This window comes from Lithobates pipiens, unplaced genomic scaffold (assembly GCF_037356315.1).
Source record: "Lithobates pipiens isolate NorthernLeopardFrog02 unplaced genomic scaffold, aLitPip1_a1.2 Scaffold_8, whole genome shotgun sequence".
In the NCBI taxonomy this organism is placed as follows: domain Eukaryota; kingdom Metazoa; phylum Chordata; class Amphibia; order Anura; family Ranidae; genus Lithobates; species Lithobates pipiens.
The window spans coordinates 584,830,583-584,858,551 of NW_027507903.1; the positions used below are offsets into that span (position 1 = coordinate 584,830,583).

Consider the following 27,969-nt stretch of genomic DNA (forward strand, 5'->3'; position numbering starts at 1 on the left):
ACACAGTGCCGAATCGCAAAAAGTGCTCTGGTCTTTGGCTAGCCAAATCCTCCGGGGCTGAAGTGGTTAAACAACCCATGTCTCCCGTATTTCCCCAGTAAACAGACATAATCACCATCTTAGCTCCATCGTTCCTTCATCTGCCCTGCTGGGCAGAGGCTCTTGGCTTTTATTCACACACACAAAGGAAGTCACAAACAGGAAGTCACAAACAGGAAGTCCTGGCCCCAACAGCCAATTGCTCCCTCCACAGCATATGACCTTACAGGATATGAATGTCAACACAGGAAATCCTTTAAAACAGGAAGAATTTATATAACAACCAATGAATAATGACTAGGGGAGTCTTATGGGCATGTCTGGGCGGGGCAGCGTGTACGATCTCCAGCACCCTGTCTCTGTATCACAGGAAGCCTGAGATTATGAACGCTGCTCCTGACCCTGCTCCCCATGGTCCCACTCCAGCTCTTCCACCCGACAACTCCTCCCCAGCAGGGCTGACCCCAGGTATCTGAGGCCTGCCCCCTGCCAATCCAAGTTGGGGATTGGTCAAGGCTCCTCAAAACACCCCAGACAGCCCCACCTCTCCTCTCCTTCTTTCCCCCTAGCATCTTCTGGAAAGAAGAGGGAGGCGACAGTGATGCCACCTATGAGTCACCCAGCCCTGCCCTAGGTCACTCCCAGCTCAGAATGAAAACAAACAGGCCTAGCCACCAGCTAGGCCTGCCTAAATGTTCCTACTATACAAAATAAACCCTCACTCTAGCACTTACCTAACTAGAGGGTGCTACATGTTTACATGTTTTTCAGTGTTTAGATATGTCCTATGGCCCAATACAAGGCGGATACACTGTGCACTAATGTCTAATGGATTTTGATGCACTGTGGCCCAACAGAAGGTGGGTACATTGTGCACAGTGGCCCAACAGAAGGAGGGTACATTAATAACCACAGTCCATTAGAAGATGAGTACATTGTGCACCATTGCCCAAGTGAGGTGGGGGGGGGGGGGGGTGAACTAGCCCAAGAGAAGGTGGATGCACTGTGTTTGATGGTCCAATTAATGTCTAATCAACTATGCCCCAGGAGTGAAATACAATGTGCACTATTGCCTTTTATATTAGAAGTTAGATGTGGTGTGCGCTTTAATCCAACTGAAGATGGATGCACTATGCACTATAGCCCAATAGAAGGTGGATTTACTGTGCACCTTAGTCCAATAGAAGGTGGATGTACTGTGAACTTTAGTCCAAGAAAAGCTAGATGTACTGTGCGCTTTAATTCAATAAAAGGTGTATGTATTGTGCATTGTGGTCAAATAGAAGGTGGATGTATTATGCACTGTGGTACAACAGATGGTTAGCACATTGTGCATTGTGGACCAATAAAAGGTGGACACCTTGTGCACTGTGGTCCAATACAAAGTTGATATACTGTGCACTGTGGTCCAACACAAAGTGGATATACTGTGCACTGTGGTCCAATAGAAAGTGGATATACTGTGCACTGTTTATCAATACAAAGTGGATACAGCATGCACTGTGGTCCAAAGGAAAGTGGATTTACTGTGCACTGTGGTCTAATAGAAGGTGAATTCACTGCGCTCTGTGGCCCAATAGAAAGTGGATATACTGTGCACTGTGGTCCAATAGAAAGTTGATATACTATGCACTGTGGTCCAATACAAAGTGGATATACTGTGCACTGTGGTCCAAAGGAAAGTGGATTTACTGTGCACTGTGGTCTAATAGAAGGTGGATTCACTGTGCTCTGTGGTCCAATAGAAAGTGGATATACTGTGCACTGTGGTCCAATAGAAAGTGGATATACTGTGCACTGTGGTCCAATACAAAGTGGATATACTGTGAACTGTGCTGCAATAGAAAGTGGATGTACTGTACACTGTGGTCCAATAGCAGGTGGATATATTTTGCACTGTGGTACAATAGAGGATGGGCACTCTGCACTTTTGTACAGTAGGAGCTAAGAGCAATGGGGGTTATTTACAAAAGGCAAATCCACTTTGCACTACAAGTGCAAAGTGCACTTGAAATTGCACTGAAAATGCACTTGGAATTGCAGTCGTTGTAAATCTGAGGGGTATATCTGAAATGAGGGGAAGCTCTGCTGATTTTATCACCCAATCATGTGCAAGCTAAAATGCTGTTATTTATTTTCCTTGCATACCCCCCTCTGATCTACAGCAACAGCACTTTCAGTGTAATTTCATGTGCACTTTGCACTTGTAGTTTGCACTTGTAGTGCAAAGTGGATTTGTCTTTCGTAAATAACCCCCATTATGTACTATTATCTAATAAAGTTTGCTTGCACTATTACAGCTAAAATTATTGTTTAATCCCACAGGGTGACATGCAAATTATCAACAGTGAACGCCTCAGAACAATCCTGGTGGCACTTGTGTCAGTTTCCACAAGACTATGTCAGTATTTTTGGTCTAAAACCCTACATCATATCAGTGTGGGACAACGAGAGTAATAAAACTTTATATTGTCGAAATCTCACCCAAGAGCATGTCGGTAAGATATTTCTCAGTCATTTCCTTTCAAATAGGAAAGTCAAATCTGTTTTTCTTTCTGGTGCCTGGACCTTAGTGCCAAATGGTACAGTGACAGGGATCCCCAGCGCAGGGTGAGGTGCAGACTAGGGATAAAAGTGTATCGCTAGCATAAATTTTCTTTTTAGCGCTGTCACTACTGTTCTGCTTACTGTCCTCTTTGCTGGAGGCTCTGACATGAGAAAGCAAAGACCTTCCTCTACCAACATGGCCGCCTCCACCCAGAGACACAGTGCAGAACAAGGCATGGTCTGTTAGTAGTGGGGATAGATCAGATGGGGGGAGATCACAGGCAATACTGGGGACTAGTCCTTTGGGACTAAAGGAACTTTGCCCTTTAATGTGCAATATTCATTTACAAACATTACAAATCAGAATTTACCAAAAATCTGACTAATAAACTGTTGCAAGTCCTGCACTTGGCACTTTCCTTCTGAGTCTGTTGTTGGCCATTTGCAAAGGTAAGAACCGAGCGAGGTCAGATGGAGAATGTTTTCCTTTTCATCCCTCTTGGGCGTCTTTGCTGACAAAATTCTCAGTTTTCTTCATGGATAGAATGGTGTTTAGGAGTTTAGTAAATTTCGTCAAGTTCAAAGGTCTCATTTAGCCCTCTGTTTTTAGTCTATGTGGAGCCCCTAAACGATATCACAGTGGAAGAACAGAAAAGCCCAATTGGATTGCTGATCAACTTCACAAACCCAGAGACGGACCAGACTCTCAAAGATTCTATTATGTATGAAGTTGATTATACAAGCCCCAAAGGGAATAACTTCATGACGTTTAACAAGGACAAGGTACTTCATTCATTTATCTTTAGTTTAACTTTTAGTGTGTTAACTAAATAATTCCAGGTATGGATATTTTTGCATAGTTACATTGGTCCAGGTGGACCATTGTGACATCTGTATATACTATACCTGTGTGATCCCTCTAGAACAGGGATCTCCAAACTACGGCCCTCCAGGTGTTGTGGAACTACTTGTCCCATGAGGCATTCTAAAACTCTGACATTAACAGACATGACTAGGCATGATGGGAATTGTAGTTCCTGAACAACTGGAGAGTCATAGTTTGGAGTCTTCTGCTCTAGAAGTTGGAAATCACTATAGTAGCCACTGCCACTCCCAGCTTCCAGGTCCCACTACCGTCCACCAACCCTGACCAATTTCAAAAGGGTCCAAGGTGCAACCACTCCACAACAGCATGCAATCCACGCAGTTGCGATATGGAAGTGCAGAATCCAGTGTTGACAGCCTACCAGATTGAAACCTACTGACACGACACCCAAAACTTACTGGCACAGCCAAATTTTAATGTAATTTCCAAAATTACCAGTTGTAAGTGGAAATTTGAGTATTTAGGGTACAAACAAGTACAATATGCAATTAGCAAAGTGATTTAAAGTAGATATTGAGGCAAAAAACATATTTCTTATATGTCTTATTCATAGGTATTAGGGTGTGCACCACAAATCTCAAACACACTGGAACAGTGAATAAATGGGAAGTGCTCTGTGCTGAGCGGCTTCATGTTCATTCACAAACTGAAGCTTCAATTATGAATGAACAGGGTGTGTTCATTTAAAAAAGGAAGGTGCTGGTAAATGACATTTCTCTTTCTTCATTGACAGACACAGCACTTCCATTCTTGAACTTAGGGTTATATCACCACCTTCAGGAGTAGGACTAGGCAGAAAAAAGAACAAGCACAGCACCAACTTGGGGGAGGTCCTTACTGGTGGTAACCCCCCACTCTGCTACAGGCAGCTCAGATTTTTTCTGCCTAGTCTAGGAGAAGAACCTGGCTCCCTGCTAGGACCTGTGGTCCATCCTGGACCGGGGTGGCCGGCGGGCTAGACACCTCACAGGGACACATATGACCAGGCACCTGACGTCTGGGTCACAGTGTCACCATGGCCGACAGTCACTCCGTTTAGGATGCTGGATGGGTAAGTACATGCTCCCCGGCCCGGTTCGGGTATGGTTTGGAGCCGTTGGGTACTCCCTGGGTTGGTCGGTTCTGGAGAATCTCCTCTTCTCCCTCCCCCCTGTTGCACTGCCTGGCAGCCATTGCCCAGTTGGGGGATTGTTGCCACTAGGTGGGTGTTTTGGCCCCTACCTGACCTTTGCGGGGTCCCCTTTGGGCGGTCTCTGCGCTCTCCAGGTGCGGGGTGTGGCTGGCATCCTCCTCCATGTGTAGCAGCTGCCATTTGTTTGGGACTAAGCCATTGTCTTGTAGCCGCAGTAGGCATTTTGCCTTAGGAAGAATTTTCTTGTAGCCTTGTGGGTAGACTTCTGCTGGCCCTCTAGTGCTGGACGTTACTCTGGAGCCTGGCACAAGCACAGATCTCCTTGTGGCTTATCCCATTTTCTGGCAGATGGACAGCACACAACACCGCTCCTCTGAGGTTTTGGACATGGGTGTTCTATCCCTGGTGGTGTCCTGTCGAACATGTGACTTCCATCGCGTCTGAAGCAGGTGCCCCTCCCCCAGGCACCCCTGTGACGGCAGCTGGACCCTCTTGGTCTGTTGTTCCCCTGGATGATTTGTCGGTGGTCCTGGAATCCTTCATCTCCTGGGTTGAAGTGGCGTGCGGGAGTAAGGTGGGTAAAAAATGCCACCTCCATCTTCTGGGGAGGACTCTGATCTGGAGTCGGGCTCCACCGTAGCGGGTGGCCCCTGCCCAGTGGGCTCAGACGATACGGCCCCTGATCATTCATACAGTGAGGAAGAAGCCTCAGCATCCATCGCTGAGCATGAAAAACTGCTGGGCGCACTCACTAGGCCGGTGTGTGATATCTTGAAAATTGAGGATCTGGCAGGGGTGTCTGAAGAGGTGTCGGTTCCCTTTGGGTCTCATAAGGCGGTCCGCACCACTAAGGTGTTTCCTTACCTGTCTTATTTTGATGGGTTTATCTACAAGGCCCGCAGTGGTCCTTTTCAGTCCCGAGATGTTTTTCGGTGCTTTACCAGGAGACAAGGAGAGTCTGCTGAAGAAATGGTCTTCCTCTCCTGTTGTTGATCCTCCCGTATCTAGGTTGAACAAAGCTACCATGATTACGGTAGAGGGGTCCCCTTCTTTCAAGGACTCTGCCAAAAGAAAGGCCGAGGGTTCGGCCCTTCGTCCGGTGTTGGCCACGGCTCTGGTGTCTCAGATGCTTACTGAGTGGGCTAAGCTATTACACCGTGAGTTGGGTAATGAGCAAGCTTCTCTGGTCTGTGTGGAACTGGCAGACCAGTTAGTGCAAGGGCACAAGTACGTTTGTGATGCGCCCTCGGACATGGCCCAGTTACTTTCAAAATCTCTGTGTTGGGCCGTGCTTCTTCGCCGGTTGCTTTGGCTTAAGTGCTGGTCGGCTGACCAAAAGTCTAAAAAGGCTTTGGCGGATTTGCCTTTCCAGGGTGGGCGGCTATTTGGAGGCACTCTGGACGACATTATAAAGGATATTACTGGGGGTAAGAGTACCTTTCACCCGCAGTCCAAAAAGGGCAAGGAGCCCCATCGCAGGGAGGTCCCCTCCTTTTCCGCTCACAAGCATTTTTTTCATCCGCTCGGTTCTGTGGGCAAGAGTTCTCAGCCCACCAAGGCTCCAATGGGTGGACCAAAGCGTCCTTGGCATCGCAAGCCCAACAAGTCCACAGACAAGCCCTCTTCCACATTCAGTGGTTTGCTGACCGGTGGACTTCCCTTCTTTCTGACCATTGGGTCCGCAAACTAATTTTGTCAGGCTACAAAACAGTTTATTTCCTGTCCACCAGACAGGTTTTTTCCCTCCAGTCTTCATCTTCCCCCGTCTCGTTGGCAGGCTTTGGTTGGGGCAGTGCAGGACTTGCTTCTTCGGGGGGTGATAGTTCCGGTACCAGTTTCAGAAAGGTTTTGGGGTTTCTACTCCAATCTGTTCATAGTTCCAAAGAAGGAAGGGGTTATGTCTCTCTATTTGGATGCAGCTCCGGTCAGGATCTAATCGGACAATGCCAAGGCAGTGGTCTACGTCAACCACCGGGGGGGGGGGCGGGGGGCGAGAAGCTCGTCAGCAGGTGCTGGAGGTCTCTCACATTCTGCAGTGGGCAGAAATTCACGTGCCAGCTCTCTCCACCGTCTATATTCCAGATGTAGAAAACTGGCAGGTGGACTACCTTAGCCGTCAATTGCTAGATCGGGGGAGTGGTCGCTGCATACGAAGGTGTTTTATCTCATTTGCCTGCACTGGGGCACGCTGGATGTGGATCTTCTGGCCTCACAGCACAATTGGAAGGTGCAGAGATTCGTGGTCAGAACCAGGGATCCCTTGGAGGATGTGTTGGACGCGCTGGTGGTGCTGTGGGGGCATTATCAGCTCATTTATGCCTTCCCTCCTCTCAAGCTTCTGCCTCGTCTGCTGCGCAGGGTAGAGGCCGAGTGGGTACTGGTTATTCTAATCACTCCAGCTTGGCCTTGGCATCCATGGTACGCCGACATGGTACGGATTTTGGCGGATGGCCCCTGGCGACTGCCAGTGAAGGAGGACCTTCTGTCTCAGGGACCAATATTCCACAATGCTTTACTGTCTCTGGCTTTGACGGCCTGGCTATTGAAAGCCAGGTGCTTAGAGATTGGGGTTTGCCGGTTTCTGTGATTCCCACTATGTTGAAGGCATGTAAGTCCACTTCACGAAGGATTTATTATCGCACCTGGAAGACTTACATCTCTTTGTGAGAGGCTGTGGGGTGGCATCCGCGCTCCTGTTCGGTATCTAAGATCCTTGTGTTCCTGTAGTGTGGGGTTGATCAGAAGCTGGCTTTGCGCACTGTTAAGGGTCAAATATCGGCTCTTGCTATTTTTTTTCAGCTGTCGTTGGCTACTCACTCGTTGGTGCATACCTTTGTTCAAGGGGTTCGGCACGTGGCTCCCCCGGTACACTTGCCACTGTCTCTGTGGGATCTAAACCTGGTGCTCTCGGTACTTCAGAAGCCACCATTTGATAACATTAGGGAGATCCCCTTACTCACGCTCTCCTTTCTAGTGGTGATTACGTCCACTCTGCGAGTTTTTGAGCCTTGTCGTGTAAGTCTCCCTATTTGGTTCTTCACAAGGATAAGGCGGTGCTGTCACTGCATCCCTCATTTCTCCCGAAAGTGGTATCTGCCTTTCATCTAAATGAGGACATTGTCTTTCCTTCCTTGTGTCCTCGACTGTCTCACCCCAAGGAGGTCGCCTTGCACTCTTTGGATGTGGTTCGGGCACTTCAAGTGTACCTCACGGTTACAACTCCCTTTCAGAAGTCGGATTCGCTGTTTGTAATTGTGGATGGCCCGAGGAAGGGAGTAGGTGCCCCCTTTCCTGTCACCGCGTACTCTACCAGGGCGATTAGTGCTTTCTGGACCTTCCGACATCAAACGTCTGTTTCTCAAGTGTGTAAGGCAGATACCTGGTAGTCCGTGCACACTTTCACCAAGTTTTACAGGGTGGATGTATTGGCATCTTCGGATGTGTGTTTCGGCTGCAAAGTTTTGCAGGCGGCCGTCTGAGGTTTTTGGTTTGGTTTTTGGGTGGAGGTTATTTTTCCTTTTTTCTGTGCTCCCACCCCTCGTAGTGGCACTGCTTTGGGACGTCCCTAAGGTCAAGAATGGAGTGCTGTGTCCGTCAATGAAGGAAAGAGAAAACGGGATTTTTTTTTACTCACCATAAAATCCCTTTCTCTGAGTTCATTGATGGACACAGCACCCTCCCCTCCTGTTTGTGTTTGTACTGCTTTGTAACGAACTGAACAGCCTGTAGCAGAGTGGGGGGTTACTACTAGTAAGGACCACCTCCTAGGCGGTGCTGTGCTTGTTCTTTTTTCTACCTAGTGCTGTGTCTGTCACTGAACTCAGAGAAAGGGATTTTACGGTGAGTAGAAAAAAATCCCGTTATTTAACCCCTTCCCCTACTCTCCATCCCGAAACATCCCCCGCAGCAGCTTGGTGGGGAGAAGGGAAGCCAGCAGCACTGCAGTGTGGGGGCAACATGGCTGAAGCCTGGGCAATAGGGGAAATCGGCACTGCACGTAGTGATTAGGGTGTGCCCAGGCACACCTGGCACATTGCCTGTGCACGCCTATGTTCTTATTTTATTTTCAATATAGTAAGAAAGTAGCTCAGGAACAGGACTCAGGAGGGCAAGAAATTTGAAAGGATGGCGCACACACATGAAATTGACTGACACAGTGACATTGACAGCATGTGTGCAGCAGCACAGATGATGATGACAGCTCATCGACATGATATGTTCCCTCCTGAGTCAGTGACAGTCTCTCTCCACACCAGGTAGTCCCTTCAGTCCACTCCAGTCCAAACAGCACTGAGAGTCCTGGCTTTCCTTGATCCATCCCGCAAACCTGCACACTCGGCTCCCCTGCACCATGACATCACACAACACGCTGAGGCACCACTTCCACCAGACCCGCCCCTGCTGGCGCTGCCTGGACACACTGTACTAGGCACTTGGATGGTCTCGGCCGGCTCTGGACCGGAACTGCGCAGTGTCACAGCCATATTTTCAACTGGCAACCTTTTCCTGTACTGGGAGGAGAAAAGTACATTTTTTTTACTGGCTGTCAGTAAAAACCCTGGCGGTTGGCAACACAGGTGGCATGTAGTATTCCTCTGTTCCTCTATTGCAGTGATTCTCAACCTCAGTCCTCAAGGACTCTCAACGGGACATGTTTTGGGAACTTCCCTTAGATAAAATAGCTCTTATCAATACCATGTCATTAATATTAATTTAACCACATGCCAACCAGCGCACGACGATGTACGTTGGCACAATAGCATGGCTGGGCAAATCGGCATACAGGTACGTCCCCTTTAAATTGTGGAATTGTGGGCATGCACGCACCTGCCGCGTACTCCTTGATTGTGCCCGCGGTCGTGTCACATAGCGGCAGAGCAGGGAGATGCCTATGTATTTCCCTGTTCTGTCTAGCAACATGACAGAGATCTACTGCTCCCTGTCATTGGGAGCAGTGATCTCTGTCATGTTGTAGGTAGCCTACCCCCCCCCCACAGTTAGAATCCCTTGCTAGGACACACTTAACCCATTGATCGCCCCGTAGTATTTAATCCCTCCCTGCCAGTGTCATTTACACAGTAATCAGTGCATTTTTATAGCACTGATAGTTGTATAAATGACAACGGTCCAAAAATAGTGTCAAAAGTGTCTGATGTGTCCGCCATAATGTCGCAGTCACAATAAAAAAACGCACATCGCTGCCATTACTAATAAAAAAAATATATATTAATAATGCCATAAATCTATCCCCTATTTTGTAGACACTATAACTTTTGCGCAAACTGAACAATATACACTTATTGCAATTTTTTTTACCAAAAATATTTAGAGGAATACATATCGGCCTAAACTGAGAAAGAAATTTTTTTTTTACATATTTTTGGGGGATATTTATTATAGTAAACAGTAAAAAATATTGCTTTTTTTTTCATAATTGACGTTCATTTTTGGTTTATAGCACAAAAAAATAAAAATCACAGAGGTAATCAAATACCCCCAAAAGAAAGCTCTATTTGTGGGTAAAAAAGGACGTCAATTTTGTTTGGGCACAACATCGCACGTCGTGCAATTGTCAGTTAAATCGACGCAGTGCCGTATCGCAAAAGGTGCTCTGGTCAGGAAGGGGGTAAATCCTTCCAGGGCTGAAGTGGTTAAAGCAGCTGTGCAAAGTCAAGGAAAAACTGAAAACATGACCTGTCAGGGGTACTTGAGGATTGAGGTTGACAACCACTGCTCTATCACATATGGAAACTGTACATTATTTTAATTTAAAACAATTTACCAAAACATGTTGCACACAAGTACCATATCTAACAGTACATTTGGTATAGATCTACACAGCCTGTGTATTAATATAATTTTATAGACAGCATCATTTCTTCATTTTAGGTGAATTCAGAGAATGGTTTTGTGACGCTTTTTCTTGATGACATTAAAAGGGAAGCTGAGTATACAATTAGTGTGAGAGCCAAAGCAGACGATCCATTTGATGGATATTGGAGCGCTTGGGCTGTTACTACTTATCAGACATCCAATGGTGAGTTTGTCCAAATACATTGACCGTATTTCCTTGAATCCCCTTCTATGTGTTCCAAGGCTGGGTTCACATTTGTGCCATGTAGGAATGCATGCATGCAAAATTGTGTGCATTCCCACAGTACACAAAAACCATGCATGCACGTGGTGTGCCATTCAATTCTAATAGCACCCCAACGCACATTACTAATGTGCATGTAAAATCACGCATTGTAACAAAGAACCATGAATTTCAGTGTGTCCTTATTTTAAAAACATGTGCTTGCAAGGTGCAATTTTCATACGTAAGCAAGATGCACCAAAATGCATGTGCATCATCGCCCCTGCAAAAGTGTGAATGGAGCAAATCAATGTGGAAGAATTATATTGCTTGTAAAGCAACTCCTACTTTTCAAGGTAAGGCGTGTCACAGTCCGGTGTTGTGTCTGACTTTCTAAAAACTTTTTAAAAAAGAAAGCTTTATCTAAGGCTCAGTTCACATCTATGCATGTTGCTTTTGAACATTTCTGCAGTGCTTTTTGCGGTGCTTGGCGCGTTTTTGGACACGTGTTTTTACCGCAATTTGCGTTTTGCATTTTTTATATATTTTTTTACACTGTATATAACTTGTTGTTAAGGAGAAGCCACTGCGTCCTTAACAACCGATGAGTCATCAGCTGTCGGCGGGCTTCCCCGCTGACAGCTGAATGTAAAAAATGTAAAAAATGGCAGCTAAAAAAAATTGTGAAAAAAAAATGCGTAGTCTTTTATTAAAAATAGTAAAAAGGGGGAAAACACCGCGCTAACCAAATCAACAGAAAAACCAGTGAAAAAAAACAGTGAAAAAAACAGCTGCCAACGCTTCAAACAAACAAAGTTAAACAATTAAAACAAACAATAGTGTAGCGCTTCTATTGAGTGAATGTGTAGTCCCATGAGGAAAGTCCAAATGTGATCCCAAAAAATCGAATTAGTCGATAATCACAAGAGAAAATCCATAATCACATGGGGAAAGTCCATATACAATCACAAATATTAATAAAGTCCTCTATAATGTGACTGGTGCACAAAGGGTGTGCTGAAAAATCTTCAGAAAAGATAGGCGTTTCGCTAGTCAAGTATAGCCCGATATATCAGCTTGTCTGGAGATATCAAAAGAGTGGATAAAATACTCTTACCGAATATGGTGGACTCACATGGTCTTACGACGGTTGAGTCGGAAACGCTTAAGGTCCAGACCTAGGACTGGGTGGAAGATTGATGGTCCGACCTGATGTTAGGAAGACTCCAAGCGGCCGAAGGCCCTGGGAGGTGTCTCACGGGGGGTTCTCCAGAACGTTCCTCGGGGTGTCCAATTCGGATGTGACTCAGATAGGATAGTGACTCCAAACGAGGGGTGGAGAGTTGGTAGGGTTTAGAACAAAAAAGAAAAAAGAAAGCTCCACATGGTGCGGGTCAAAAAAATATTAACCGACAGGTTTTTATTAAAAGGTCATAAAATTAAATAAATTGCCCCTGTTGAAGACACTCTATGTCGAAACGCGTCGGGCCTGCTTTTGGCACCCCACATTGCTTTTACTTTGTTCATTTGTGATCACTAGTCATAATAATTTTTATTTAATTTTATGACCTTTTAATAAAAACCTGTCGGTTAATATTTTTTTGCCCCGCACCATGTGGAGCTTTCTTTTTTCTTTTTTGTTCTAAACCCTACCAACTCTCCACCCCTCGTTTGGAGTCACTATCCTATCTGAGTCACATCCTAATTGGACACCCCGAGGAACGTTCTGGAGAACCCCCCGTGAGACACCTCCCAGGGCATTCAGCCGTTTGGAGTCTTCCTAACATCAGGTCGGACCATCAATCTTCCACCCGGTCCTAGGTCTGGACCTTAAGCGTTTCCGACTCAACCGTCGTAAGACCGTGTGAGTCCACCATATTCGGTAAGAGTATTTTATCCACTCTTTTGATATCTCCAGACAAGCTGATATATCGGGCTATACTTGACTAGCGAAACGCCTATCTTTTCTGAAGATTTTTCAGCACACCCTTTGTGCACCAGTCACATTATAGAGGACTTTATTTATTAATATTTGTGATTGTATATGGACTTTCCCCATGTGATTATGGATTTTCTCTTGTGATTATCGACTAATTCGATTTTTTGGGATCACATTTGGACTTTCCTCATGGGACTACACATTCACTCAATAGAAGCGCTACACTATTGTTTGTTTTAATTTTTTTATTAAAAATATCTACTCCTTCCTCCAGTCTTCCTGCATCTTCCTCCTCCAGGCTTTTCCTTCTCTTGCTTCTTCTTTGGCTCTTCTTCTTTCTCTGGTCTTCTTTGTCCGATGTGCTTCTTCCTCTGCCACCGCTACCGCCAACAACACTCATCAGATGACGTCATCCAGAGGCCCCACCCCCTTGTGATGTCACCGCCCAGGCATGACGGGTATGTGATAAAGAAGACAGGAGAAAGAAGAAGAGCGGAAGAAGAAGCGGGAGAAGGATAAGCCCGGAGGAGGAAAATGCGAGAGAAGATACAGGAAGACCAGAGGAAGAAGATATTTTTTAACAAAAACTCCCTACTGTATTTTTTCACATTACATTCGTTTTTTTGGCGGTGAATGGATAGGGGTACCGTGTACCCCATACTCATTTACATAGGGGGAGGCCAGGATCTGGGGGCCCACTTGTTAAAAGGTGCTTCCAGATTCCTATAAGCCCCCCCGTCCGCAGACCCCGACAACCACCGTGCAAGCGTCAGTGGTAAAGCGGCACTATTACGCCATAGTTTCAGCGGCGCTATTTGTCCGTCATTTCAGCAGTGCTATTCGGCCATTTAGCGGGGTGGTTTTAACCCCTGCTAGTGGCAGAAAAAGGGTTAAAACCGCCTACAAAGCGCAGCTGCAGCAGCTGCATTTTGCCAACCGTTTGGCGGCACTGCCCCATTGTTTTCAATGAGCAGGGGCGCTTTAGGAGCATTGTATACACTGGCATATGTTAATGTACAGCACAATGTATGGAGTGAAGTAGTCCAGAATATAACACTTACAGCACAGTGGGGGGGAGCTTTACTAAAACTGGGGCTCACAGAATCTGGTGCACCTGTGCGTAGTAACGAGATATGTTTTGGTCCGAATAGATTCGGACAAATTTTGGGTTATTCGGATGTGTCCAAATTTTCCAACTGAAATAGTAACGAATAGTAACAAATTTAGTTGAAATTCTTTAAAATTTGTTTTGTTTATTTGTTTTGTTTTGTTTATTTGTTTTGTAACGAATTCAAAAATTTCAGAGCGCTTAGAATTCGGATTGGTCAAAAAATGATCGACCAATTTGAATTCTGTGTGAAGAATAGCTTGGAAACCGACCGCCGCGTCCTTAACTGATGACTCATCAGCTGCCAGTGGGCCTTCCCACTGACAGCTGAAATGTAAAAAAAACAATGCCGGCAGTACAAAATAAAAAAATAAAAACTTTAAGTGAAACAATAAAAATAAAAAATTCCTTAACCACTTCAGCCCCGGAAGATTTGGCTGCTCAATGACCAGGCCATTTTTTGCGATGCGGCACTGCAATGCTTTAACTGACAATTGCGCAGTAATACGAAGCTGTACCCAAAAAATATTGACCTATTTTTTTCCCCACAAATAGAGCTTTCTTTTGGTGGTATTTTATCACCGCTGCAGTTTTTATTTTTTTCGCGCTATAAGCAAAAGAAGAGCGACAATTTTGCACAAAAGTTATAGCGTCTACAAAATAGGGGATAGATTTATGCCATTTTTATAATTTTTTTATTTTACCAGTAAAAATCTGCGTATTTTTTTATCAGGACTGTGATATTGCAGTGGACAAATTGGAGACTTTTGACACATTTTTGAGACCAATGACAATTATACAGCGATCAATGCTATAAAAATGCACCAATTATTGTATAAATGTCACGGGCAGGGAAGGGGTTAACACTAGCGGGCGATCATGGGGTTAACTGTGTTCCCTAGGTGTGTTCTAACTGTAGGGGGGATGGGACTGACTAGGGGAGGAGAGAGATGGGTGTTCATACTTAGTATGAACACACAATCTCTCTCCCCTCCCCTGAGAGAACTGGGATTTGTGTGTTTACACACACAGATCCCTGTTCTCACTCTGTCATGAGCGATCACGTGTGCACGGTGGTCACCGTGCCCGCTGGGCGCTCGCATCGGCTCCGGGCATATGCAGCGTCTTAAAGGGACGAGGTACAGTTGCGGTGGTTCGCCCAGGGGAGCCAACCTGCCGTAGTATTTCTGTGGTGGCTGCTTGGGAACTGGTTAAAATATAGTGCCTGGGGGGTCCCCTTATGTTGGCCATACACTAGATGAAAAATCGTCGGTTAAGTTCAGTGTAAACGACAAATCAGTTGTTTAGAGCGAACGACTCTACCATCATGCATTTTCTAAATTTGAACCAATAAACCGTTCGAATACTATGTTACGATTTAACGTTCAAAAAATCACTTTGGGGAAATAACGCAATATTTGACCTTTCACACTCGTACATTTCCGGTGGGGGTGGTTGATAGTTTGTGGTAACAGGAGATATTCCATCGTGGTCGTTTGCACAGGGAATATTTGTTTATTTACTGAATTGGTAGACAAAACACAAAAAAAATTGCTATTGAAATGCTGGGAGTGCTGGCCATACAAGAAATGGAGGAAGAGCGAAATAAAAGGAGAAGAATATGGAGCAAGGATTGCCTGAGGAACAGAGAGCATTTTTCCCCCATGAAATTACTAAAGGAATTGAAGGAAAATAATCCTCATGACTTTAAGAACTATCTACATATGTCAGATGACTGCTTTCAACATCTATTAGGATTGGTGCCACCACTGATAACCAAACAAGACACAGTTTTGAGACGCTCCATAACTCCAGACCAGAGACTCATCACAACCTTACGTTTCCTAGCCACTGGTAGGAATTTGGAGGACCTAAAGTTCAGCACAGGGATCTCTGCACAGTCGTGTGAAGCCATCATAAATGTGTTGAAAAATGTATATTTGAAGGTAATTTTTTTATTATTATTGTTTATTGGAAATAAAACTAGACAGAACAAATGTGGTTTAGGCCCCACCACAGCCTGACAACAGTATATTGATAGATAGTTAAATTTTGAGTCACATCATGCAATTGTTCAACTGGGCACATAAATTCAATAAGATGTCAATTAAAACCAGAACAGATTGTCATATGTCATCTTGGAGAGACTAATCTCAATAACAAAATATTTTAAACATGACATAGTGAAAATGTAAATGTAAAATATGTGCAAAAAAGAAACGTGGCATATTTTATTTTATTTTAATGTAAAAATAAACCTCAATACCCAAACATATATTACGAGGATGTGTAATGATATTCTGGCATCCAGCAGCTTTGTGGACATTCTTGTTGTGCTAATGGAGCATGCCACTGATTTTGGTACTGAGGTTGTACTGGAGGATTGCCATATGAAGTGTTGCACTCAGCCAAATGTGTATTCTTGGTTAATTCAACTCTCAGTCCCTTATTAAGTAGCTGAATTAATATTGGCTCAAGAAGTTGTTTCTGGTCATCTGACATCCTGCAAATTTTTTAGTGGTTAGGTCACCCAAATCACAGCATTCATCTCTCTTCTGATTAAGAGCAGCAGATGCTTGTAAAAAGAAACTGTTGAGTCTTGGTATGCCCTCTTTTTCCTATTACTTGGTGTTGTTGCTGATGCAGGAAGGATGCTTGATGAAGTTGTATTTGCCATATCCTGTGTAATATCCTACGTAATAAAGCAGACAATTAAAACTACAAGATTAAAAATAGATCCTGTATTTAACATAATATTTCTTTTACTTTTACAGTCCCCATCATCATTCAGTGAATGGAAAATAATAGCCAAGCAATTCCAGGATCACTGGATTTTCCCAAACTGTGGAGGAGCCCTAGATGGAAAACATGTAAGGATCCTGCCCCCTTCAAATTTGGGATCTCATTACTACAACTACAAGGAATTCTTCAGTATATTTCTTATGGCTCTAGTCAATGCCAAATATGAATTCCTATATGTTGATATTGGCAAAAAATTCTGCTGGAGGAGTAATTGAAAAAAAAAAGAATTCCACACCCGTTTGAGAAATGGAACATTACATCTTCCCGCAAAAGAGCAGACGGTCAAAGGTTTGAGCTTAGTATTTGTGGAAGATGATGCATTTGCTCTGGGGGAGCATATTTTGAAACCTTTTCCCCTAAAAAATCTCTTAAGGGAGAAAATAATCTTCAATTACAAACTATCCAGGGCAAGGCATGTGGTTGAGAATGCTTGTGGAATCATGTCTAATCGATTTAGAATTTTTCACACTGCAATGAACCTTAGCATTCACAAAATTTATACCATTGTACATTGTTGTTGTGTATTATATAACTATTTGCGCCATACTAGTGCCTCCTACATGCCACAGTCTCATCTTGACAGGGAAGGTACTGTTGCAGGAAATGTCATTCTTGGGGAGTGGAGAAATGACAGGGAGGGACTCATGAATATAGCTTGTGCACAATCTTGGCTTCCTACTCAACTTGCTCGCTAAATTTGTCTAGACTACATGGACTACTTTTTGGGACGTGGAGCTGTTGAATGGCAGAATGATATTTAATCATTTAATGTAAATGTGTAATGCTGTCGTTAAAAAAATGCTGAGGATATATAACGTTTATATAGTTGCATAAGAAATGAAGCCTGTATGTTCATAACACTAGATTTTTATGTGATGTTACCATTAATTATATAAATATAATTTCTTTTTGACATTCTTCAACCCAATAAATCTGGCATATTATCGTTCGTCGTACGATCGTTATGACGTATCCATGTGATCATGCATTTTGGAGATAACTCAGTTTTTCTCCTTCTTCTGGCGCCATCTTCACCAGCACACATGGCGGCGGTTGCAGAGGCCACTACAGCTGCAACGAGGCTTCTCCCCCAAATAAAAGAAAAGGCCACAGCTATGTCTTTTGAAGAGATGGTCACCATGGTGAAGATATTGTAAAGAAAGGATTATGATGGCAGATTGGCAAATTATCCAAAGCCAAAAAACCTATGCAGAAGGTGATAGAGTCCCTGTACAGCAAACATGATGTACAACGTTCCAAGGAAATGGAGAAATCCCTCAAGAGGTTGGACTATAGTGGGACTGGTAGATTGAAGTCAAAGAGCTGGTAAGAATTGTAAAAATATCAAATGAATATTGGAAAGATTAGATACAGACACCTAACGCGTTTTGGGACTCCTTCTTCAGACGTGTCTTCTATATACAGTATATACTACTTTCCAAAGTGATAAATCATATTGTGAAGCTTAAGAACATGCATCAGCCGGCCATGCGTTGTTATTTTCTGACACCCAGCCCAATGTGAACACACGGAACAGGCCCGTAGAGGTTCCCCCAGGATGCGGTCTGAATAGACGGGGGCTGTGTGATGATAGAAGATGGCTATAACCCCAAATGGGAACTTGGATCAGTGGGACCACTGTATAGTGCAGAAAATCACTGCACCGACATAGTCCAGACTGAAGATAGTCCTGAGTCAGTTTTTTAGTAATGAATCCAGGTGGTCAGTATTTTGAAACTCAAAAAGCGAGTCCACACCTGCATGAGCTTCATAGAGATAGAAACACATCCAGCCGATAAAAGAACCCTGTGTGCAGACAGCTGCTACCTGGATGCTTCAGGGGGAGGGAGAGCCGACACCCAACCCGATATGATTATAGGTCCACTCGGAACAGGCCTTCAGCAGTCTCCCCTGGATACGATCTGAAAAAACTGAGATTGTGTGATGTTGGAACATGGGTATACTCCCAAATGGGAACTTGGATCAGTGGGACCACTGTATAGTGCAGAAAATCACTACGCCATCATGGTCCAAACTGAGGATAGTCCTGAATCAGTTGTTCGGTAATGAAGCCAGGTGGTCAATATTTCCAAGCTCAAAAAGCATGTCCAGCCGATCAGAGAACCCATTTATTAGGGATGATGGCACTTATCCATTGCAGCCATATTCCACATTTACAACATTCCAAGGAGCAGCAAAGGTGGTCAGACCTAAAGCTGAGAGAGTATGAACAACTTCACAGAATCCTCAAAATCATTAAAAAAGGTAATTAACATCTATTTAATTATGGTGCAATCAGTGGCGGAACTACCACCATAGCGACCCATGTGGACGCTATGGGGCCCACAGCTGAGGAGGGCCCAGTGAGCGGGAGGGGGGTGAGCCGCCGAGCTGCCTGTCCGCTCGGCGCTCGTACACTCATACTGACTGTATGAGCGACGTAGCTGGGTGGCTGGCGGCAGGGGGGAGCTGCCAGTTTGGAGGATTAGTGGGTGGCCTATCAGCAGGTGGTGGAGCAGAGATCTCTCACTGCTGGGCGCCGCCCTGCATCCTGGCAGTTGCGCCCGCACTCTCTGTGCAGGCATCAGAGAGATTACACCATCTCTCTGCTGCCTGACTCAGACTGGGAAACAGAAGTGACGATCCCCATTCCCCACCAGGGAAACAGAAGTGACAATCTGGAACTTGTGGCAGGTGATGTGGCAAGTGGACAGTTTGCAACTTGTGGCAGGTGACGTGGCAAGTGGACAGTTTGCAACTTGTAGCAGGTGACGTGGCAAGTGGAAAATCCACAATGTGTGGCAGGTGACGTGGCAAGTGGACAATCCACAATGTGTGGCAGGTGACATGGCAAGTAGACAATCCACAACGGGTGGCAGGTGACGTGGCAAGTGACAATCCGCAACGTGTGGCAGGTGACATGGCTAGGGACAATCCGCAACGTGTGGCAGGTGATGTGGCAAGTGACAATCCACAAATTGTGGCAGGTGACGTGGCAAGTGGACAATCCGCAATGTGTTACAGGTGACGTGGCAAGTGGACAATCTGCATTTGGTGGCAGGTGATGTGGCAAGTGAAAATCTGCAACATGTGACAGGTGAGGGACGTGGCAAGTGACAATCCACAACTTGTGGGAGGTGACGTGGCAAGTAACAATCTGCAATATGGGACAAGTGACAATCTGCATCTGGTGGCAGGCGACGGCGGCAAGGCGATGGTAGCTTTACCAACAACTGAATGTGATTTGGAGCTACAAGATCCTATAGCATTGTCCAGGGAGATTACTAGCAGCACATGTATGTCTGCAAAAACACACAGTACGTGCACACAACTTTGAATTTTTGCAGCTTTATTTACAGTCCCTTTTTTTTTACAGTCAATCCACCCTCTGGTGAGAACACTATGGGTAGGTCCACCGCACAGATGTTATCTTCTGCCATTTTAAAATGCACAGCTGACTTGGAGAAAATGAAGGTTCATGTATGCTCTGTAATTCAAACTTTAGTGGATGTTCTTGATACCCTTGCTAAAGTTTCAATTTGTTAATGATCCTTTTTTGTTGTTATTGAAGAGTGTTTTATTTTATGATCCGTGGGTTTTTAAAAAAAAAAAATTTATAGGTACACTTTATTGAAGTTTTGCACTTGCCATTTGTCATTTTGTATGACATCTGATCTCTGCACATGTAGATATGTGGCTCCAGGGCTCAGATCTCAGTAGTACATTTGCCGCCTTTCAAAATATCTGCGGCACATGAACCACTGGTGCTTCTTTTTCATGCCCATGTAAAAAAAGAAGGCATACTATCTGCGTTTTTTGTTATTTTATATAGGTACACTTTATTGAAGTTTTGCACTTGCCATTTGTCACTTTTGTATGACATCTGATCTTTTCACATGTAGATATGTGGCTTCAGGTCTCAGATCTCAGTGGTGCATGTGCCACCTTTAAAAAATATCTGTGGCACATGAACCACTGCTGCTCTTTTTTCATGCTCATGTACAAAGGAAGGCATACTATCTGCTTTCTTGGTATTTTGTATAGGTACACTTTATTGAAGTTTTGCACTTGCCATTTGTCACTTTTGTATGACATCTGATCTTTTTACATATGTAGATATGTGGCTCCAGATCTCAGTGGTGCATGTGCCACCTTTCAAAATATCTGCGGCGCATGAACCACCGGTTCTCCTTTTTCTTCACAATAACAAAAAAGGCAGGCATACTATCTGTATTTTATGTTTTAACGAAAGCTATTGTTATGGAAATCATTGCTAACATTTTTGGGAACAAACATTACAGTAAAAATCATTGCAAGGTCTGTTTTGAACACAAAAATCAGTGATAATCAAAGATATATGTATGTTGGTATTTTGTAATAATACTTTTCCAAAAAAATATTATGTAAACTCATTTTGAAATGTAAAAGTTTCTGCTATGTTGCTGGACTCTCCTTTGCAATAAAGTTTTATTAAAGTTTTATTATTGCAGTAATTTATGTTCTTTTTTTGGTTTTGGTTATTTTTCTCATGCTGTATTTGCTCATGACTTTGCTCATGTTTTGAGGATAGTAGTTGATTTTGGGAATGAACTTTTGTGCAAAGGAACTGAACTTCAGGGTACGTCTTCATATCATGCACATTACACACACACACACAACGATTTATTGCCGCTCGAGAATCACATTAATTTGACGATTTGTCGTTCATACAGCAAAGAATTTCCAAACTTGTTCTACGAAATGTTCTATTGCCGGCATTCTTTTGTTTACATTTCAGCTTCCCGGCCTGCTGCTTAAAGAGGTTGTAAACCCTTACAATCTTTTTACTACTGTTAAGCCTATAATAAGGCGTACCTGTAGCTACCATGAATATCTTCTAAACCTGTACAGTTTAGGAGATATCCCCTGTATCAGCATGTGCCGATGTCATTGACACATGCGCACTGAACCAATGGCTTGTTCGTGCTGTTGCTTCAGCTGACGTGCCGTTACCGGCGCCTCCCACATGCAGGCGATTCTACACACAGAATTCAAATCAGTCGATTCTTTTTCAACCGATCCATATTCGAATTGTTACGAAAATTTGGAATTCATTAGAAAATGAATAAGTGAAAATTAAATGTAATAAAAATTAAATGAAACAAATTCCAAAATGAATCAATGGAACAAAATTAGTAACATAACAAATCTATCCGAAATGAAATTACTAACATAACAAATCTATCAGTAACAAAGCAAAAAACAAATGTTTCTGTTCTGCACATGTCTAATAGTAACCAATCAGCTTCTAACTTCAGCTGGTTCAATTAACCTTTGGCAATAAAACCTGGAAGCTGATTGGTTTCTATGCAGAGCTGCACTAAATTCGGCGTGCTCCTGTTTTAATAAATCTCTCCCAGTGTGTGGAGTGGGGTAGTCTGGATTATGTAATGTACAGAAGCAAGTTCTTTCATCACAGTGTACGGAGTGGAGCTTACAGCATATAGTGTATGAAGTAAGAGAGTCCAGACTCTCCAGTCCCGTGTATGGAGAGGCGAAGTCCAGAGTATGCCAATTATAACCATTGGTTACAGATTGGGTCATTGAGGATAAGTCAGAGCTCTTTGAGTCAACATTTCCATATTGACCCACAGAACAATTAGAAAGAGGCTTAATGTTACATCCCATGTAAGACCAACTCCACTGAAATAGGGACATAGACAGCAGTAAAAACTTGACAGAGCTTATAATCCTCTCCCAATCTAGTCAAGACTTTAAATAATATTTGCTGGAGTTGGGCTTTAGTTTAGCTTTTGATATGTAATCCCAGAACAGGTACGTAGTATTAAACACACAAAAAAGACTAACCAAATGACTAATTATTTATTTTGGATTTTTTTTTTTCCAAGGGTTTGATGAGATTCACATCCTGTTGTTTGTTTTGGCTGGAATTGTGGTATTAACTGCCATCTTTTTGGTGGCTGCTTATCAAAGAAGGTAAATGAAACCATTGAAGAAGTAGTGTATGATACCTGCATGCCGGCCGCTATATCACTGACTCATGTCTGTCCTTGTAGGTTCCTCAAGAGTAAGATGTGGCCAGATGTTCCAACTCCAGAACACCACTTTAAGGAACTTTACACCACGCATAAAGGGAATTTCAAGGTAACCGTACTGTAGAGTGTTAAAAAAAAGTAAGGCCTTTTTAGTGTAGGTCTCAATTGCAGGAATTCTTATGCTTTATACTGTTAACAAACAATCCTATTCCTCCTTTTATTCTCCCCAGTGCAGTTGTCACGCTTACCCTTAACGCAGGTGGTCAGACACCAAAGCTGGATTCTGTGTTCTTCGCCTATAGCAGCCTCCTTTCCTGTAAGGCAAGCAGGCCTATCGGTACTTGGTTGCCCTCAGGACTTATGCACAATGCTATACTGCTTGGCTACCATGCTAGGGCATGTGCAAACTAAACAAAGCAAACAGGTGCTTGTGGTTGGCAGATAGGCAAGGTTCAGAATAGTCAATATCTAATCAACAAGGGAATCCAAACTAGCAGAACAGGGCAGACAATAGGGAGCTTGTAACATGTGTAACAAGCGCCATATCAATCAGATTTGGTCTCCACCCAGAGACTGACAGCATCAGTCACCTTGCAGGTGGACAGATAGGAATAATGTATCACAACCAAATACAGGATGCTGGAATGAGACCAGCAACTGTGAAGGATTAGGAGTGCCCCACGCTTCTGACAGTGGTATGGAAGAGTTAAAGCGGAGTTCCACACAAAAGTGTAACTTCCGCTTTAAGCACTCCATGCCCCCTTACATGCCACATTTGGCATGTAATTTTATTTTTTTTCCAGAAATTTAATTATGTTGAATGTCTTTGTTTTCTTCATTTGGATATTAACTAGGCATTTGCTCTGTTATTCATTTGCAGACCTGGCTAGGCCAGACGGACTCATACCTTACGTGGATCTCAAGAAATATTTTTCATGAAGGTCCCATCACGACTCTGGAAGTATTATCAGAACTTCCTAACGCTCCTCCATCCTTCTTGCCTCCTGTACCACTACCACCGAAAGACAGCTATGTTTCTTTGGATGAGAATATTTTACCCCCTTTGATGTCATGGATGGTATTTTCAAGACAAGAAAATGTACTGAGATCTCAGTCCAATCCAGCAGATGAGGGGAAGATCATCAAGATAGAGGGAAGGCCACAAGAGGCAGAGGGAAGTCCAGTGGAGTCTGAGGAGGTCAGGCAGCTTACTACTGCAGAGGAACCAGTCACAGATGGCACTCAGATAATGACACTGAAAGGTTTACCTAGCTGTAGGGCCATTCTCAGAGAGGACTCTTTAAATTCAGAGGAGGGGAAGCACAGCCCTGCATCCAGTTTTGAGTACACAGTTTTAGAGACGTGTGATGGACTTTTAAGCCCTAGAACCCGGTCAATTCCTCCTCGCCAGCCTCTGAAATATGCCTACCTTCTAATGTCTGAATCTGGGGAGGAAAGTCCTCCTCCCTCACCGAACATTTACCAGAACAGCTTCTGTGGTCAATTTCCAGCTCCTGTTTACTCCCAGTGCTAGTAACTGGTCCTAATGATGAAAGATGTGGACTCGCATGTGGCCGAGAAAAAGTCTTCCTCAACTGAGAAAGATGTAACTCTGACAATAAAATAAAAGCAAAGGAAGTGAAGTGAACCACTGCATATGAGGACAGTAATAGATCAGGTCACTTGTACCAGGCATTTTATTTATGGAAGCACCCTGGATGGTTGAGTCCTTCACTGGTGCCTTATGTTTGCTGACAGCCACACTTCAACATCTATCTGCTTCACCAATACAATGGGGTCTCTGTTTGCCTGTTCTCTCCTTGGCTTGCATAATGCAGAGGATTATTTTAAAAAACAGTTTAGGCTGGGTTCACACTATTGCGAATTGGATACAAAGCCGGTTCACACATCTTTGGAGCGGCTCCGGTGCGAATTGCACAGGAGTTCTTTGTGTCTTCTGCTCTGTTATGCCGCGTACACACGACCAGACTTTTCAACATCAAAGGTCCGACGGAATGATTCCGGCAGACCATTCGATCGTGTGTGGGCTGCAGCGGACTTTTGATTTGCAAAAGTCTGACAGACTTTAGAAATGGAACATGTTTCAAATTTTTCCACCAGAACTCCGCCGGACCCAGTTCCTACCGAGAAATCCGCTCGTGTGTATCTAGTCTCTAGTCCGACGGACAAAAACCGACGCGAGGGCAGCAATTGGCTACTGGCTATGAACTTCCTTATTCTAGTCCGGTCGTACGTCATCACGTTCAAATCCGTCGGACTTTGGTGTGATTGTGTGTGGCCAAGTCCGTTCATTCGGAAAGCCCGTCAGAACTCCGTCAGAACTCCGTCAGAACTCCGTCAAAAGTCTGTCGGACTTAGTCCCTCGAAAAGTCCGGGCGTGTGTACGCGGCATAATGAGGACATACGCCTACACTATGCATGCTAGGAGTACAACTTCTGTCTAATCTATAAGGTCTTAATGGGCGTGGGCATCAATGAAGATGATTTCTGTAAAGAAGTTGTAAATACCAGGAGGTTGATGTCAAGAAGAGCGAGGAGACTAAAGAGGGTGGGCTGTTTTTTTAAGGTGAAGCAGTCCAGTAATGAAGTGATTCTGACCAACATTTTCCTTCCATAACTAAAATATAATTTTGGGGTGACTTTAGCTTCCAGCAAACTGTGGATGTTGTCAAGAACATGAACTGTAAATATAGCAACACTGTACAATATTTGAGCTGAACACTGCCAGATATTTCTGCAAATAATGAATGTGGTCAGGGGATTTTATGACATTATGAACCCAAGTCTTTATCATTGCATGTTGTAGTGCCTGATCATAAGGAACATACAGATTATCAGAATGTATTAACTCAAAAGCGTGTATCCTCCTTCATGGAAATCTGTAATGATTGATTTACAAAGGCTATCACTCATGGTCCACTTTGGAAATTGCAAGTTGCTTGGCTGTCTTACAGCCCTCATGACTTAAAGGGTTAGTTCACCTTTACCAAAAAAAACAGCCTATGCAGGTATGTGGCTTTGACCAAATTTGAATAATGCCCTTGCTATAGATGTAGGCCATTTACGTATCTCCCAAAGTCTAGCCAAAAGACTCTTAGCTCTTGTACACACGGTCGGAGATTCCGATGGAATGTGTCCGATTGGACTGGTCTCCATCGGATTGTGTGGTCTCCATCGGACTGTTTCAGTCGGAGTATCCGACAGACCAAGTTTTCCAACTTGTTGGTAAAATTTTCCTACAAAATGCCACGATCGGACATACTCCAATCATGTGTAGAGAATTCCGATCGGACAAAGTGCCACGCATGCTCAGATCAAATTCCTAGACCAAAGCTATTGGCTAGTAGCCTGAACATAGTCCCGTCGTAACGAAATAACATCACCACGTCCTGAACGATCGGATTTTCCGACAACTTTGTCCGACCGTGTGTATGCAACAATCCGATGGATGTGGTTGTCGGAATGTCCGACCGTGTGTACAAGGGCTTAGAGATGTTGTCCCACTGTCTCATTCCTAGGACTTTTTTAGGCAGTTTTTTTAAACTCTGGGTCACTTACCTTGAACAAGTATATTGTACGAAGAGTTCTGACTGAAGCTTCTGCACCCTTGTTCCAGGCAAGAGACTCAGCAAATACTGAAGCCAAAAACAGCCAAGAAACTTGCAATTTCAGAAGTTTGCACTGGCAGACTATTAATTTTCTTCATAGCAGGTTTCCTTCAAAGGGAATTAAACAATCCTTCAGCAAGTCAATAGTTTTTTTTTGTGATGTTATATCCTAACAGTGAGGTCTCACAACCAGGTATTTTCTACAATGTATTTCCAGGAGCTCCATTATCCTACTACCTATCAAAAACATTAATTGGCTTTCACCAAAATTGTCACTAAAATGTTTTTTTTTATCTGACTGCAGTGGGGACATTAGATTGTCAGCTCCTTGGGGTGGGACCTGCTGTGAATGATCTTTGTAAAAATATATAGAATTGGTAAGCACTATATTCAATACACTCCAAAAGTGAATCAGAGGCAAGGTGGTGAGTGCCAATCGTACACTCTAGTCATCTCCCATTCATATCATCAATTCAAACTTGCTGGAGTTTTGCACGGTTACCCTTAAACCCACCCCGGGGAGACAGACGGGAAGGCAGCGTTCACCGCAAGCACAGACCCCACCCACAGGAGACTGACGGCGGATGGAAAGGCAGCGGTTGCCACACAAACCCCCCGCGGGAGATGGACTGGCCGACTAACTTTAAATTGTGAGGCAGTGGGAAGGAAGAGCCGGGCTGTTTCTTTTTGCCTTCTCCTTCCGACTGAATAGGAAGTGTGTTCTGAGACCGGATTGGCCAGGGAGTCCTAAGACTCCCTGGCCAATCGGGTCTCAGGACCAGCTTCCTGATTGGCCAGGAGGAGAATCAGGAAGACAATAGCAAATATTAATTCGCTAATGTCACACAACTGGATAGGCTCGGGGCACAGTGCTCTGCACCCAGAACCCACCCTTTTTTTAAGCCAATTAGAGCCCCAGGCTCTGAATATGTGCGTAAAAATAACCCCCATTGGAATCTATGCATCCGGCATCCTGCATGTAGATAGGAGCTGGGCGCATGGATTTGGGGGGACAGTGCCCCTGAGTGCCCCTGGACGGCGGAGTTGGTGGTTTATGTTATTTACCAAAAACAGTGATGTCCTGACCTCAAGGACAGAGATGGCTTGGTGGACTAACTTCAGGAACACAGAATTCTTGATGGACTGACTTCAAGGACAGAAATGCCTTGTTGGACTGACCTCAAGGACAGAGATGTCTTGGTGGACTGAATTTAGGACAGAGTTGGCTTGATGGACTGACCTCAAGGACAGAGATGTCTTGGGGGACTGACCTCAGGGGCAGAGATGTCTTAGTGGACTGATGTCAAGGACAGAGATGTCTTGGTGGCCTGACCTCAAGTACAGAGATGTCTTGGTGGACTGGCTTCAAAGAGAGAAATGTCTTGATGGACTGACTTCAGGAACAGAGATGTCTTGATGGACTTAGCTCAAGGACAGAGATGTCTTGATGGACTGATTTCAGGAACAGAGATGTCTTGATGGACTGAGCTTAAGGAAACAGATGTCTCGGGGGACTGACCTCAAGGACAGAGATGCTCTGGTGAAGTGACTTCAAGGACATTGATGTCTTCATGGACTGAGCTCAAGGACAGAGATGTTCTTATTCTCACTCTACTGGTGACCTCAGTGTCCTTTTATACATGGAACTTTTTGGTGTAAATATTTCCCCTCAGCCAGTTATTTTGTTTTATAATGAAATGTTTGAAATTTGTCTTTCGTATTTTTTAAAATACTTTTTATAATAAATGTTTTTACATGTTTTTCTTCTGTGTGTAC

General features: G+C 44.0%; 1 protein-coding gene across 1 annotated transcript in view; it reads left to right on the forward strand.

Annotated features, from left to right (window-relative positions):
- Window positions 1–27,953, forward strand: part of EPOR (erythropoietin receptor) — a 42,388-nt gene extending 14,435 nt beyond the window's left edge. Inside the window, exons 3-8 of the mRNA XM_077470375.1 lie at window positions 2,365–2,537; window positions 3,197–3,369; window positions 10,494–10,641; window positions 22,418–22,505; window positions 22,586–22,673; window positions 23,445–27,953. Coding sequence (XP_077326501.1) covers window positions 2,365–2,537; window positions 3,197–3,369; window positions 10,494–10,641; window positions 22,418–22,505; window positions 22,586–22,673; window positions 23,445–24,098 — 1,324 coding nt within the window. The 3' untranslated portion in view covers window positions 24,099–27,953. The remainder of the gene's footprint in view (window positions 1–2,364; window positions 2,538–3,196; window positions 3,370–10,493; window positions 10,642–22,417; window positions 22,506–22,585; window positions 22,674–23,444) is intronic.
- The last annotated feature ends 16 nt before the right edge of the window (window positions 27,954–27,969 follow it).